We start from the raw sequence: 17,129 nt of genomic DNA, 5'->3' as shown, positions 1-17,129 counted from the left end.
TATAGTGGCCGTCCAGGGAGGAGGTGACACTGGCTCCTGCGGAATAGTAATTCTCCATGCGAGAGATGCCTGATTTGATGGCAAGACGAGCCTTCCACAATCTAGTGCTCTCGCTCATGTATTCGTTGAGCCTTATACTACGGGCGGGCAATTGAAGCTTTTTCACCAAGTGGATGAGCTGCGAATGGAATGTTCGAAGAAGTGAGAACCCGTTAAAGGAATTGAATGGACATGAAATTACTGGAGTTGATTGAGCGCTCGAGATCCTCGAGGCCCCTGGTTAATAATTAGTAGCCACTAACATAATTAGAAGAAGAAGTATCCATGGAACAATACTGAAAAGAACAACATAATGAGATTTTGTGAAGTTTCGCAAAAAACATATACACCGAGTTCTATTTCTTCGCTAGAAATATATTAAGTTTCTAAAACACAAAACCATAAGATTGTGATGAGGAAAGTATCTGCGCGAATATTAAAGGAATACACAGTTTTTTTTTAATTGAATGCTGAAATTCATTACATGAAGCAATGGATGTAGAGCGTCAGCCAAGAAGGGAACGAGAACTGGGAAGTGCCCAAGGAGACCACTCTCGCGACAGAGAATATGTTTATCCGATAGTAACTATCTGATGAAAGCCCATGAGTCTTTAAGCTCCTCACCTGGATTTTGATATTTTTTCTTTTATGACTCTAGTCTGAGCTATTGATCGTTGGTGGAAGCCTCCACCACCAATTTGCTAGAAAGCGCTTGGTTTTGAACACAAATATTTTAACCTGAATAGCTTCCTCACTTTAGAGAGGGACATCTGACATCAGATAATTGGGTGAACCTTGTTGAGGATAGGGGTTATCGTTCCACCAGAAAATCCTCTGAAAATTTTCAATATGATCAGCCGCCTTGGGAGGAATCCTAAACATAGATGAAACAAGTAGGGGATATTGGCCAGTGAGGCTTTTAATAACATAATTCTACCAAGAAGAGAATTTTCCTTCACCTCTGTCCAACTTCGATTCATTCCTTTCAATCACCAGATCCCCAATCGCGGCTGCAAAGGAAGACTGTGATATTTTACTGCCAATCTTGATGTCCCATTCCCGAGGGTATCTGCAATGGATGATACTAATTCATCACTCTCAATGAGCATATCTTTTGTCAGAAGTAAACTCAAATAAATGAAACCCTGTATGGCGGCCTCCATAGTATGTCATGACCCCACGATGCTCATCATGAATGCTTGCGCTAGGATACCTCTGCCTGCTTCCATCTTGTTAAAATATAAAAGATTAAATAATGCCATCTCCAACAGCTTAAGCTTTTGGAGTAATTGGCCGTTTCACATGGTATCAGAGCAATTTCCCTAGGTTCAAAACTCCTTGATATTAAAAATCCACATGTAATTACCAACAATGAAAAGAGGGGCCGCCTGTGCCACGTATAGGCCAACCCTAAAAAGAGGGGGCCACACGTGAGAGAGAGAGAGAGAGAGAGAGAGAGAGAGAGAGAGAGAGAGAGAGAGGGGTGTGGTGTTAAACTGTTGAGTATAAAAGATTAAATAGCGCCATCTCCAACAGCTTAAGTTTTGGGAGTAATTGGTCGTTTCACACATCTAAATTCAGAATGGTGGCACCAAACAAAGTCTACCTGAACATGTTATAAGCTGAAATACTAACTTTTGAAAGTACGCCCTGTAGTTGCATATTAGCGGTCAATGCATGTATTAAATACATCTATGCAAAACCCTGCTGAGAAGGTTTCCTCCTTGGGGGATAATGCAACATATAGGAACTTGCTCATGATGAAAGTTTCTTATTCTACATGTTTTGACGCTTAAATCCTTTGTTTGTTTCTGAATGCATTAAATGTTAATAATGGAATATTAACATTTAAGTGCATCTGCAACAGGATTGCTGATAATTCAATGTGTTTCTTACATGTTAGGATAATATTGGAGTTTTTGTGGACCAAAATGGAAAGCTTCTTCAAGAAGGCCGGATATGTTGGTCCGAGGCTCCTGCATCTGTTGTCATCCATATGCAGTATGCAATAGGTTGCTTACCAAGATATGTTGAGGTAACCCTGACTTTTTTTTAATGGTAACCCTGACCTGTTTTAGCTGGTAAAAAGATCATCCTTGTTCCTTCTGTAATTTAAATTTTTTTAGTATTTGGATGTTGCAGATAAGGTCTCTCAGAGCCCCTTACCCATTGGTACAGACAGTTGCTCTCCGGGATGTTCATAATCTTATTCAAAGCAACAGTCATGTCATTGCTGCATTAGACAATTCTATTTTCGGGTTGTTACCCGTTCCTCTTGGTGCACAGGTACATCACCTTGTTGCAATTACAGAAATTCTTTTGTTGACTATGTAGGAAGTGTTGTGCACTGGGCTGCCCTTTACTATGTACAGATAAATAAGGCACAATTGCACAGTGCCAATCCAGTGCTGTTGCTTTACTTAATCCTGAAAGATGATTCTTAGCACATTGAGATCTTATATTAAAAATCTCATGGTGGTTTTTGACAATTGCTGCTTTCAAGTTGCAAAAGTTGTGGGGTTGGATCACTGTATTGATTCCACAGTATTCGGTTTTGTTAATTCAAAACATTAGAGAGACCACATGCTAAAAGAAAATTCTGTCTGGGCTAATCTGAAACATGAGTTAGGAGGGAGGGAGCTCAGAACTAAACATGAAAATTTGATAAGTTCACACTTCCTGGTCCTTACCATAGCTGTCAAACTCTTACGACTCGTACGAGTCAACTCCCGAGTTGAGTCGAGTCGCATGGGTGACTCGTCTCTGTTGAAGACTCGTCCGAGTCGTCTGACGAATGAGTTACTGGGAGTCAACTTGAGAAAATAAAACTCTTACGAGTCCAGTTGCTGGGCCTGAGCTTTCTTGTTTTGATGGTTGAAAAGTTAGAAGTTGGAAGTTGGAAGTTGGAACTTAGAACTTAATTATTTTTTTGCGTGCAAGTTACAAGCATATAGTTATTTATATTTTTGGCTTTGTGCTTTATCTATGTGCAAAAGGTTATGTTTTACATGCTTCATCTTTTGATACTCAACTCAACTCAACTAAGCCTTTGTCTCAAACTAGTTGGGGTCGGCTATGCTTCGTCTTTTGATATAGTTATATTTTTTCGACTAAATTTCTGTTCTTGTCAAAAACTGTTACGAGTCACGAGTCATAAATGTAAGAAATCGAGTCACGAGTCAATTCATGGGATAACAACTATGGTCCTTACCTTAATATTGTGGTACATGCTTTGTCCAAGTATAAAATTGTGGCCTATCTGCCCAACATTTTGTGGATGCACATCAGTAACTAGTCTGTGAGCACATATGATTGGATTGACACCTGTTTTTAATGGAGTGTAAGGTAGCATTCTTTACCTGTCACTGTATCTCATTAGATGACACCATTATTCTTGGCAGCTGCCCTTCAAATTGCCTATGTTTTTACTTAGGCCAACTTTGTGTACTGGTAGTGACACCCGTCCATTTTTCTTTTCTTTTGCCTTCTTGTGCTTCTATAATTGCAGATTGTGCAATTAACAGCTTCTGGGAATTTTGAAGAGGCCTTGGCTTTATGTAAACTACTTCCAGCAGAGGATTCAACCCTTCGGGCAACAAAAGAAGACTCTATTCACATCCGGTGACTATATTTTAAAGCCTCTGAGAAACTTGGATATGGCATATTCTAGTATTGGCCGCTATGTTCTAATGTAAACAATGATATTTAGTATAAACATTCTGCTCCAAAATAACAAAAAAAATTGTAGTTATAAATTTGTAAACATGCACATATACTAATAGGCGCAAAATATATCTATAATTTATAACCAATAGAAATCATATTGTTGTATCCTGTACAGGGTGTAATCTATTTGTGTACCTTGCCTTCATTGTTGATGTTTCTTTTTTAAGTTTTTATGATTTTATACCAAGTGTAAAGAATAGGGCAAGGGGGAATCTTTCCAAGAATGTTATCTTTATCTCCTTTGATTAAATGCAAATGAGTGTATTATTTATCAATTTCCAGTATATACTATATGTATTTTCTATTTTGTATTGGATTTATGTATGTTCATAATTCTTTTTGGGCAATGTATGTGCTGATCCTTTGTTTGCATCGTCTTGCATTCATGCTGACATGTGTGTATAATTCCAAACAATCACTGAAGTTCTTTCATTAGTACACGAAGATGTAGGAAACGTAGTGTGATCCGTAAATTAAATGTGTTTTTAGGTTGGTTAATGTCCCCACCAAGTCAACAATGGGTAGGAAACTAATTGTTTTGATCTCATTAGTAGCAATTTGATTTCTCCATAAATGTAACAATATGTCAATTACTGACGATCATGTGAATTGTACTGGCCGTTAAGCAAATCCAACAGCCCATCTGTTGATGAATCTGGCCTTCCCATCAGAATCCAATAGAAAATGGGCGTCAAACTGGGTTTTCATCTTTAAGTAAAGAAATTACTCGCCGAAAAACACTTTCTAGGCGTTTTTTCTCTCAACGCGTGATTGGTTTAGTTAGGTAAGCCCTCCAACCATTTGTTGTTAAGCCTTGGCGAGGGGCATGGTAAATCCAGTGGAACCTCCCCTGGTGGAGTTTCCCCTTCCTCCCCCGCTTTAGGTGGTTGCAGTTCCTGGTGCTAGATCTGCTGGCCCATCTTCTGGTTTGGATGAGGAATTCCCCCTTTGCGATCTAGCGGAGGTGCGGCAGTCTCTTGGTTCCCTATCTCTCAGGTTGTGATCCCTCCTACTTTGGCCAGCATGCGAGGCAATGAGGGCAGCAAACTGTCTACAGGTGAAAGTTTTATTTCTGCTGTAACCAGGAACATTTACCTTCTGAAGCTGTTCTTGGGTTCTTGGGAGTTGAGAAGCCTGCGAAGACCTCACGTGGTGATCCGGCTTTGTTTTTCTAAAATGAAGAGATCCTGGAAGGGTCGAAGCATTCCGTTTAGCTTTGGTTGCTATATGGCTTCCTACACAGATACATGTTGCCTCTGAGATTGATTAGGTCTGCCTCAACCAGAGAAGAGAGGGGAAGCGTAGTGTTTGATGAATCTCAGCCATTCTTCTCAGCTTCTTAAACGACTTTCCTGCCTGAATAGAATCAATCCAAATCTCCCATAGGCTCTCTTCAGTCAGCAGTAATTACTAATTACCTGGATTCAGGAGACAGTAAAACAGTGAAATATCTCTGGATCTCCAATAATATATTTCCTTTTGAATGTGCTTGTGTGAATTTTTTATCGCGTACATGCTGAGAATCGTGCTTGGTAGAAATGGCATTTACTTTAGTTTCATTTACTTCAACTACGGCACTTAGGTTAGAGTAGACAATGAAAGTCGTATACATTATAAACTTGACTGATTAATTTTGTTGCGTACATTTGAAACTTCACTGATTATTTTGTTCTGACATATCCTATTGGTAAATGAATGAACAAATGATATTGGTATGTGCCACTTTAACATTATCTAAGCCAAAATCTTTATAAAATTTGCTTCATTTATTCATCATAAGAATATTTGGCATTAATCGGACCATGTCATTTATCTTTACCACCATTCTTCCAAAAGCCTAGTGCTCGACAAGGGTCTATCCTGATCTTGTAAACTTTTTATCACCATAAATTCTAAGCACTAACTTGTTTGGGTTCTTTTTTGGGAATTTCTTCTACTAATTTAATCGCCGTGATTGGTTGTTTGTTCAGATATGGACACTATCTGTTTGACAATGGGAGCTATGAAGAGGCAATGGAACAATTTTTGGCTTCTTCAGTCGATATCACCCATGTACTATCTTTGTATCCATCTATAATTCTTCCAAAAACCCTAGCGGTTTCTGAGCCCGGGAAGGTTCTGGACTTTACATCAGATGTGACATATCCCTCGAGAGTTTCGTCTGATGCATCAGATGAGATGGAATCATCATCTCCGTCACAGGAATCTGATGATAGATCAGCTCTTGAATTCAAGAAAATGAGCCACAATGCTCTGATGGGTCTCATCAAGTTTCTGCAAAAGAAGAGATATGCTATTATTGAAAGGGCCACTGCTGAGATAACAAACGAGGTTGTGCAAGGCAGTTTAAATACATATGATTCTAACTGGTTGAAAAGTTCAAGCAAGGTAGGGAACTTGTTTTGCTTGCTCAGCTGTTTTCTTTTGCTTGCAGTATGAATTTTTCATGGTATTGTAATGTGAAACCCGTTGCTGGGTACCTTTGTTGGTATACTATTTGGTGAATGATCATAATAGCTTTAAATTGATACTCGTAGACTATATAACTAGGACACTTCATTTTTGTACATTGCCATGTCGGACACACATTGACTTAGCAATTTGGACAAAATCTAAATGTATATATTTATTTTCTCGTTTTTTACTTATGTATGCGATTTATACTGTTTAAGTCTCTCTCTCTCTCTCTCTCTCTCAAATATAATCATTATATCATATATAATATTCTATATGTAAACCGGGATTAAGCCTCTAGCTCTATGGTCTAGGCTTTGTTCTTCAACTTGGAGGACGGAGGTTCAATCCCAATTTACCTACAAAAAAAAGTGCTCCGTACACCTGGGTTTTGGGCTTGGGCTTGTAGCTCAATGGTTGAGCCTTTGTATCTCAACCTTGAGGTCGCAGGTTCAATCCCAGCTTACCTACCAAAAAAATAAAATAAAAAATTCTACATATAAACACATTATTGTTGTACCAAAGTGTTGGTGCACACCAAAAACCGGTCCGTGTCTAATATTCATTACCCATAGAATGTGTTAATGAATACACAAGTAGATAAATCTCTCACCACTTCTCTGAGTGTAACAGTTTGTGGTACTTCAGTTCTCTAACCAGGGTTTCTATGATCCCTCAGAGCCGTGGTCACATCCATATTAACTCAAGTGCTAGGGAGACAGCAGGTATACTGGATACGGCACTCATCCAAGCTCTTCTTCTTACTGGACAATCTTCAGCTGCATTAGGGTTATTGAAGGTTCCCAACTATTGTTGTATAAAAATTTGTGAGCAATTTCTGCGGCAAAGGAATTGTTACACGGCCTTGTTAGAACTATTCAAGTGCAATGAAATGCACCATGAAGCTCTCAAACTTCTCAATCAACTAGTGGAGCAATCAAACACAGAACAGACACAACCCGAGCTTGGCCAGAAATTCACAACAGAAATGATTATTGAGTATCTCAAGGTATATAGTTGCTCAGTACTTGATATTTTTCGAGCGGAAGTAAAAAAGAAAAATCATTAAACTTTTTAAAGCAATTCAAAAGAACTGCAAAGTTTTTCCATTATTTCTTTAACTTTCCTCGATTTTTTTGAATGATGCTCATGGATATTTATTACACAGGGAGCTTCTTTGCTCCAGTAAAAAGCTTTGCCTTTTCTACTTTCAAAGCAAATTCACTAATGCACAACTCAGATTTTTCTGGAAACACCTAAAATCAAAACAGAAAATGTTGGGTGTGGACCCTCCTTTGCTGATTTCATAATAACCATACTATAGGTATATTCACTAAGAAAGTTTAGCACCTTTGCATTTTCCACCTTTGTGACCCACCTCACTTTATACGTACCCCAGAATAGTGGTTGGTAATTCATTCCTTACCATGTGTCACTGTCTGCATGCAAAGGTGCGCAGCCGCAGACTCTCTCTTCACTTAAATATATTCTATGTTTTAATGATTTCCAAGAGAAACTTAGGACTGGCCTTTTGAAATTGGTTTTGTTTCCCACTAAAAGTACCAGTACTATTACATTTTCTACAGGCAGATTCCTCCTAATCTTTTTAATTTGTTGGTTTGTTCACTAGTGCATTTTCTGAAGTCATATAAATAAATAAAGGGGACTGATATCAACACGACCACATTTTGTTAATGGGACAAACTCACCTTGTTTTACAATTTTTAACCAGCTGTAAAAGGCTATCAGTAGCCAATCATAGAATTGCAAGACAAAGTGAGTCGTCCCATTATCTAAACATGGTTGTGTCAATATCAGTAGCCTAAATAAAAGCTGAATTTTCTTTTTGTGCCACTTCTGGCAGGATGCAGAACCCAATACAAACCAGTGTTTACAAGCGTACTTAGGAAGAAAATTATTTTCATTATAGCATTTAGAGGTTCCGAAGTTAAAAGGCACTGTGAACCCAATTTTCTTCCAAAATACCTTTGTACCCAGAAAAAACTGAAATTTTGTCCGTCCTCTCATTCCATTAATTTGTGTACTCTGGACTCTTGGCTTTCCAATACCCAAATCTGTGCCAAGGATTGGTTGGTTTTGACTGCACGCATTCCTTTGAGATCTATAAGGTTAAAATACTAAGGGCTGATAAGCTTGGTTGGCAGTCTATGGTTCTCAATTTCTAACATGATTTTTATGGATTTTCATATGCAGCCTCTTTGTGGAACAGATCCTATGCTTGTTTTGGAATTCTCAATGCATGCTCTTGAAAGCTGTCCAATGCAAACCATTGAGCTCTTTTTGTCTGGAAATATCCCGGCAGACTTAGTCAATTCTTACTTAAAACAGCACGCGCCAAACATGCAGCCTACATACTTAGAGCTTATGCTTGGGATGAATGACAGTGGCGTGTCTATGAATCTGCAGAATGAACTGGTGTGATGAATTCTCCTCTTCATAATCCTTTTTGAGATTTTATTATTATTATTTTGGACAGGCATACTTGTTAATAGAAAAATGTTCAAAAAACAGGCATGGCAAAGTCGAATAAGCTCCTATAAATTGGGGGGGGATACCCTATGTCATAAAAAGAAGTCCAATAAGCTGCAACCGCAGATCAGTTGTGCTGTGCCTTCTCATAAGATTACACTTATCAGTAGAATTTATCCATATTTACTAAATCTCAGCCTTCAAGTTTTCTTTTGTATAAATATGAAATGATCTTAGGAAGAAGGAAGCTCTTCTATATCTTAGTACTTGAGGACGAATCACCATTGGATAGAGGAAATGGGGGGTGGGACTGGAGAATCTTTTTGACTGAACCATATCATTTTAATTACTAGCGTAAGGATTATACTTCCTTGTATCCATGTATCCGTGAGGAGTTTAATCATATTGCAGAGGGTACCTCAGCATCTCTTACATTCTGTGTCACAAATATCTCCGATATTTTCAAAATATTGCGTTTTTATCGCGACATTTTGATAAAATGACAAAATCCCAAAATAATCCCGATATTTTAAAAATATAGCGATATTTTCATTTTTATCATAAAATATTGAGATATTATCCCGATTTTTTTACGATATTGTTATTTTATATTTTTCCTTAAATTTATATATTTATATATTTTTAAAAATAAATTTTTATCGTTTTTCCCAATATAAACCCAATTTTTTTTAATATATCAGATTTCGGCATTTCTCTATATGCTGGGTGCTTATTTTGATTGTGAATTATGCATTCTTCTCACTTGTATTATTGATTTACTGGTGTTTTCGCATTTTCAATGTGAGATTTTTAGTGGTTGCAATTTTGGAAGTCCCATTCATTGATTGAGGACTGATGTATGCCAGGTGCAAATTTATCTATCGGAAGTGCTTGACTGGTATGCAGAACTTATGGCTCAACAAAAGTGGGATGAGAAAGTTTATTGTCCAACTCGGAAGAAATTATTGTCTGCTTTGGAGAGCATCTCAGGATATAATGCGGAGGTCCTGTTAAAGCGCATCCCATCAGATGGTTTGTATGAGGAACGTGCAATTTTACTAGGGAAAATGAATCAACACCAGCTTGCGTTATCTATTTATGTCCACAAGGTATTATACTTCTCTTGTAAGTTAATATAGAGAAAATTACTAAACTTCCCTTGACCAGATTTTCTCAACCAAAATCCCTCTTGTTTGTTATACTAAAACCACCCATTATTAACTTCTAATATTTTTTCGACCTATTGAACACTTTTCTAGTGATAGATTTTTTTTGGAAACAACACTAAAAACACTAATAAAAGAAATAAATAAGAATGCCTCTCTCTCTCTCTCTCTCTCTCTCTCTCAAAACGATGAAGCTCCTCTCTTTCAAGAAACGAGTTGACAAAGACAAAGTATACTAGGGGCTGAAATCCTGTCCGCCACTCTGGACCTCCTGCCGAGGACCGAAGTAGACAACTCATAGCATGTCAGTCTTTTGTCTTTGCAGCGTCTTAGATCTAGAAGTCGTAGTATTCATGATTCTGAAGTGCCTATTATTTATATATATATATATATATATATATATATATATATATATATATATATATATATATATATGAGGAAAGTGTTGGTGAGCTTAAGCTCACCAAACTTATGGTGAGCTTAAGCGCCCCAATCACATGGGTCCCGCATTTTCTGTGGTGATCCAAACCATTCATTTGCAAGGCCTTATCATAGATAGGGTGTGTACCAAAAATCAGCTCCATAGGATCATCCTAACCCCTCCATTTGTGGAGGACAAAAATGGGCAGATTGTGGACAAATCAGTGTTTAAAAACTCGTTGACTCGGGTCAGAACTCGGCCGAGTCGACTCGGAATGGTGGTGGCCGCATCAAGGAGTCACAGACTCGGCCGAGTCTGAGTCATGTCGAACGAGGATGATTCAGGAAAAAGAAAAAAAACAAGATTTCATGTGCAGAGAGTTGATTCAGAAAAAAAAAAAAGAAAAAAACAAGGGCAACTATAAAATCTTACCTATACATTTTGGTAGGGAGTTGATTCACATTCATCCGGAGAAAAGCCCTACTTGATTTCTTGCACAAACGCCTTTCACCGTCGCTTAGCAAAAATTTGTTTTCACCGCCTGGTTTTGTTGGTTGTTTTCACATTGAAAAGAAGAGGTTTCAAAGAAGAAAAGACTGTTTCACTTTTTCTCTTTCCTAGTGCTTAAAGATGCAAGAGATACGAGCCGTTGAATCATGCCATACGATCATGTCCTGTGTGGGACTCAAAAGTTGAAAAAATATAGGCGATAATTGAATTTTTAAAGGGAAATGATATATTCAGCCCTTTTTTACTTGGGAATTTGGGATAGCCTGAATAGCTATAAATATATTAAATGGGGATGTCCCAAGTAAACAAAAGGGGGGGGATATCTCATGCCTTATTTTCATTATGTGCTGGCACACGCTACTGCTGGATGTGTACCAAAAATCAGCCCTTTAGGATCATCCTAACCCTACCATTTGTCGAGGGAAAAAATGGGTAGAAACAATGTCTGTCCATTTTCCCCTCCAACTTTGATTGGGTTAGGATGATCCTATAGGGCTGATTTTTGGTACACACCCTATCCATGGAAGGGCCTTCCAAATGAATGCTTTGGACCCCCCCAAAAATGTGGCCCCCACTATGGTTTGTGCTGCCATGCACAGATAGCTTATTTGTGCAGCTGCACACAAACCATTTCATATATATATATATATATATATATATATAGACACACATACACTAGTAAAAAATCCCGTGCGATGCACGGGCATACAAAGAACTGTACGGACCACATCATAGGGTGATCCAAACCGTCCATGTGATGGAACACAACATAAATAGGTTGTGCCCGTAAAATCATTTCCATAGGCTGATCCTAGCCCTCCAATCTATAGAGGTCTCCATAATTGTTGTTCCTCTTAAGGTGCCCGGAATTCGTCAATATTTTTAAAGGTGTCCTGAATCCGTAGTATTATGTAATATGTTATAAAAAATCCGTAGTATTATGTAACATATGCACCCAATCCGTAATTTTGCAAAGAAAACACGCCACCATGTTGTCTTTGTGGACAAAATGTATAATAAAAAAATCATAAAGAAGGGTAAAATAGGTATTGTGAAGGGGGTAGGATTGAAAATATGGGGCTTTAATGGGGGCCTTTGTTAACAAAAGCAAAAAAAAGTTCTGTAATTTTGGAAGAAATTCAAATAAATGTTTCCTTTTCTCTTCTGCTATATATATATATATATAGTGTCCTTACAAACCCAATGGATCTGTGTCACCCAACCACATTTATCATTACTTTAATTTTGCATTTTCAGTGCCGCTATAAATGCGGTTGGGTGACATGGATCCAATGGGGCGCCTTTGCGGCTGGGTTTTGCAAGGGCACCCTTCAGTTTAGAACTACGCGCGTGTGCGCACATATCTGTGTATCAGATTTTTAATTGATGTTATTCTTTTGAAGAAGTTCCATCATTTGCATCAGTATATTGCCATGTCATTTTGAGTTTCTAATAGTTGACGCTTAAGTAGTTCCCTAATAATCAAAGCTCTTCTGGTGTTGAATTGTGTAGCTTCATGTACCTGAATTGGCATTATCCTACTGTGACCGTGTTTATGAGACCGGCCAGCACCAACCTTCTTCGAAATCGCATACTAGCATTTATGTCACTCTTCTTCAAATCTATCTTAATCCTCAGAGGACAACAAAGGAATTTGAACGACGAATTGAGAATCTTGTATCATACCAGAATTCTAGCAATCAAAAGGTTGGTCCGGTCAAACCCAAAGGGACCCGTGTAGCTAAGAAAATTGCTGAGATAGAGGGAGCAGAGGACATTCACATCAGTCCTAGTAGCACTGATAGTGGGCGGAGTGATGGTGATGGAGATGAACCAAATGAGGACGGAAGTTGTATTATGCTTGATGAAGCCTTGCATCTCTTGAGCCAAAAGTGGGATAGGATCAATGGAGCTCAGGCCCTCAAACTCCTACCAAGAGAGACAAAGCTACAGGTATGAATTGATTTAAGAGATTCTTCTAGAATGCTCCTTATTTCTTATGAAAATTGCTGAAACTCTGTAACTTGGATGAGGATAGGCGAGGTCATAAATGGCATCTTCATGATGCCTACTATTTCAGTGCATCTACGAACGTGTGAAGATATTAAATATGATATAATAAACAGATAATAAAATATTATTTAATTAACAGAAAATAAAATGTGATTTAATAAATAGAAAATCACCCAAAACATATGGAAGAAATGGAAATATTTTGAAAATTAGGAAAACTAGATTAAACTGTGCCCTTCAATGTCAATCCGTCTTTTGATATGTTTTGAGTATTGACATGGCTTAAAGCCTAAAAGTATCCTATCTGCTTTATATGGCTGCTGAAATATACTGTTTGTAGCAACAAGAATGCTCACTCCGTCGCTTTTAATTATCTTCCACATTTGCAAAAATTGGTGGCTCTTTTAGTATATGGTTTGCAATCCAATAGGCTGATATGTTGCACTTTATTGCTGAATTTGGTGGCCAACTACTTGCTCCATGTAACTTGAACATGGTTATGAATTATCAGGTACCTTGAGAAGCAGGCACAGCCATACGGTTCTATGATGTCATTTTAAGACATGTTACATGATATGCAACATATAAATATTTCAAATTGGTTGAAACCATATAGTTAGTGACTTAGTGTATGAAATTCACTTTACAAGACCTAGTGTATTAAATTCACTTAACAAAGGGAAAACATAACCATTCAAAAAAAAAAAACAAAACAAAGGGAAAACATAATTGGGCTTGTGCCCTAAAGTCTTAATTGTACAAAACAAGTTTCTATGAACATAGAAACGTTTTGAAAATTGCATCATTTTTGTTGGATAGGTATCTTTTTATCTGCTTGAATCCTGATTTGCTACGTTTTGGCAATATTTTGTTGTAGAACTACATGCTCTCATTCGGGGAGAGCCTCGTCAATTTTATCTTGTTGTTCTCTCTCTCTTCTTTTTTTCTGTTAAAAACTCCATTGTGTAGTTTTGGTTTTTCCAATATCCATTTTAGGCATGATCTTTGGATTCTTTATTGTTCACAGAACTTGCTTCCTTTTCTTGAACCCCTCCTGAAGAAATCTAGTGAAGGTCGCCGCAACTTTTCAGTGATTAGGAGCCTGAGACACAGTGAGAACTTGCAGGTATGTCTGTGTTTGAATTTGTGTAATTTTGAGACTGAATGGTGATTCAGTAAAATTCCAAATCCATGTTGACTTGAAACTCACTAGAGTTTTTCAAATTCAAAAAGCCTACATTGATGTCCAATTTTTTGTATTTTCAAGTGCCTCAATCACGTTTTCTTTGGTTTTATGGAAACAAGGCCAACCTGGCCTTTAGAACAAGCCGATTCAAGTCAGTGAGTTTGTGAGTGCTAGGTCAAGTTTTAAGTCGTATAAGACCACAACCTATTCTGTTATTCAAAGTACTTGGAAACAATGCTTTTTGTTCACAAATTATCTTATTTATTTCTTGTTACAGGTGAAAGACGAGCTTTATAAGCATAGGGGAACAGTTGTGAAGATTACCAGTGATAGCATGTGTTCTCTTTGCAACAAACGAATTGGGGGCAGCGTTTTTGCTGTCTACCCTAATGGGAAAACACTAGTGCATTTCGTTTGCTTCCGAGATTCCCAAAGTATAAAAGCCGTGAGAGGCACACCGCTAAAGAAGCGGGGATAGAGGTAAGAAAAATCTAAAAATCTATTCCATCTCATTGAAGGGTTTTCAACTTGACTTGACTGTGGCAGGTTAGTTACCAGACATGGCAGGGACCAGGAGCCGCAGTGAAAAAACTAGGAATGATCTATTTTAGCACCCAGAGCAAAATACCTGGTTCCCATTTAGTGCTTGACATGGTTTGGAGTTCACTATATTTCAGTGAAATTAAAAGAGAAATAGCTCAGTCTAATTAGTTTGCCTAATCAATTGCAATTTATTAGGAATTAGATTGAACGGTAATGTGAGATTTCAAACTCTGAGCAACACCCTTAGTTGAAGGTTCATGCACCAATTAAAGTGAGATTTCAAATTTCAGAGCTCTAAAAATTGAATTGATGGAGAAAATGGAACTTCATACTGTAGAAAGTATGATTACCACAACATTATGAAAAGAAAAATAGTAACTGTATTTTGCTATTAAATTATGATAATAAATGTCAGGGAAGTATTGATATATTGAGTGTTGCTCGTAGACTGTCTGTGAGCTTTAAATCTATAGTGGACATCAACTGAACTGAAATTGAGAGAATCAATACTTGTATCATACCAGTCAACCTGTAGTTAGCAGAATCTTCTACTAAGACTGGTACTCCCTCTCTGGTATTCTTGCCAATTATCAGGCGGTGCGGAAAAATGATTTATTGCCTACTATGGCCAATGTCCTCCATTTTTGGTATGTAAAGTTTGGAATAGCCATTGGAAAGACCAATAGGAAAATACTTAGAACCCATATAACAAGAATAGGAAAATACTTAGAACCCTTACAACAAGTCTGTGGCATTTCTAGTTCTTTTAGCTTTGATGTAGTACACCCTCTTATTGAGGTTGAGGATGAGGTTGATCAACACGTGCGGAACTTAGAATATCCGAAGGTTGGTGAAACCTAGCCGAGGAGAGCCAAGGCAGGGACTTTTTGTGACCTAGAAATTGACCAGAAGCATGAACACAAGAAGAGAGAAGTTTCTACTGTTTGTGAGGGAAATTCTGACACAGATAGGGCTCACTTCAATGTGAGACTGTTTGACGCAAATAGGGCCCACTTCAATGTGCCACTGATGTAGATGTTATAATTCTGTTTTGAGTTTAGAGAATTTATATATTGGATTGGTAGTGTTTATAAAGTCAGAAATTCTTTATTCCTTTTTGGATTCCATTCTAATTAGGTCTTTAGGTGGTCGATGGGGTGGGGTGGGGGAGGAGGGTGGTATATGTTTTTTTTTTCATTCTAGTTGGCTTTTGTTTTTTCTTCTTCTTCATATTGTAATAAGAGAGAGGAAGCGAAGGTTTATGCACAGGTTTTTTTACTATATTTAAATCATTAAGTATTTGAGCGGGCAACATAAGTTAAACCCAAGACATATTAAATGCCTTAACTATTTGTAGGAGTTTACCTTTTCTCTTGAGCACAAGTCCGGTACTAAATATATGGTAGTCGATGCCTTAAGCAGAAGATGTATTTTGGTAAAGTCAATGACTGGTGATGTATTTGGGTTTGTGTTACTTAAAAATGATGTATTTTGGTAAAGTCAATGACTGGTGATGTATTTTGTGTTACTTAAAAATGGAAGATGAGCATTTTTGCAAAAAGTGTGGCCGGGGTTGAACTTAGAATTAATCCCAATTACTTGGTGGAGAATGGGTATTTATTCAAGGAGAATTGTTTGTGCATTTCTAACATGTCTCTTCAACAACTTAATCATCAAAGAAACACAATTTGTGGGACAGTTTGAAAAGGACACTAATATTGAATTAGTATGAGAAAGATTCTTCTGGTCGAGCTTGGATCGTCACATTTCTCTCTGTAAATAAATGTAGAATCTATCAAATGTCCAAAGATACTTCCACTAATTCCCATTTATACCACGCCATTACCCATTCCTTCTTTCCCTTGGCTGGAGGTTTCCATGGATATTGTACATTATCTTCCTCAGATTTCAAGGTGTGGAGATAGCATTTTTGGTTGTCAATCTATTCTCAAAGAAGTTGCACTTCATCCCATGCAAATCCATATATAATGCTAGTAAGATTGTGGATTTATTCTTCAAAGAAGTGGTACAGTATCATATATTACCAAATACTATTACTTCAGACCATTAGGACACTAAATTTTTTCTTTCTTTTGGAACAATCTGTGGCGCAAACTTGGGTTTTCTCGAAAATTCAGCAGCTCTTATCATCCTCAAATCGATAATCAAACAGAGGTGCTGAACCGTACATTGGCAAATATTTTGAGGTCTCGAGTGAAGGTCATAGGCAATTGGGGCGTTCTACTTCCGAAGATTGAGTTTTAGTTTAATTGCTTCAAGAATCAGACTATAGCTTTGTCTCTATCAGATGATAGGTTTCTCATTATTTCAAATTATTCTTGGTCATAATTCAAAAGTTCCGCTTGATCTTTTTTTGAAAGACGAAATATATATATATATATATATATATATATATATATATTATAAATCGAACCGAATATTTACAGAATATAGGGACCAATAGTCCCCTACATATTTACAGCGTCAAGGACGCCAGGAAACCAAAAACCCAAAAATCCTTAAGATTTTCCATTTGTCAAGGACCACCCTTCCAAACTCAAAAGGAAATGCCTCGAAAACA

At 37.5% G+C, this 17,129-nt stretch overlaps 1 protein-coding gene across 2 annotated transcripts in view; it reads left to right on the top strand.

The window, feature by feature from the left end:
- EMB2754 (Vacuolar sorting protein 39) overlaps positions 1 to 17,129 on the top strand; it is a 33,554-nt gene that overhangs the window by 11,743 nt on the left and 4,682 nt on the right. For both annotated transcript variants that reach the window (XR_013238942.1, XM_077369054.1), the window contains exons 3-12: positions 1,943 to 2,074; positions 2,182 to 2,325; positions 3,548 to 3,660; positions 5,736 to 6,153; positions 6,899 to 7,228; positions 8,434 to 8,655; positions 9,576 to 9,818; positions 12,319 to 12,759; positions 13,847 to 13,945; positions 14,283 to 14,485. Coding sequence is in view for 1 of the 2 variants with exons in the window: in XM_077369054.1 (XP_077225169.1) it covers positions 1,943 to 2,074; positions 2,182 to 2,325; positions 3,548 to 3,660; positions 5,736 to 6,153; positions 6,899 to 7,228; positions 8,434 to 8,655; positions 9,576 to 9,818; positions 12,319 to 12,759; positions 13,847 to 13,945; positions 14,283 to 14,483 (2,343 nt within the window). In the remaining variant the exon portion in view is untranslated. The remainder of the gene's footprint in view (positions 1 to 1,942; positions 2,075 to 2,181; positions 2,326 to 3,547; positions 3,661 to 5,735; positions 6,154 to 6,898; positions 7,229 to 8,433; positions 8,656 to 9,575; positions 9,819 to 12,318; positions 12,760 to 13,846; positions 13,946 to 14,282; positions 14,486 to 17,129) is intronic.

The sequence above is a fragment of the Tasmannia lanceolata genome, unplaced genomic scaffold, assembly GCF_043159265.1.
Source record: "Tasmannia lanceolata isolate RefF3 unplaced genomic scaffold, GAP_Taslan_0.1 ptg000026l, whole genome shotgun sequence".
NCBI lineage: Eukaryota > Viridiplantae > Streptophyta > Magnoliopsida > Canellales > Winteraceae > Tasmannia > Tasmannia lanceolata.
The sequence above is the reverse complement of the archived record's forward strand: the minus strand, read 5'-3'. Positions and strand labels throughout refer to the sequence as shown.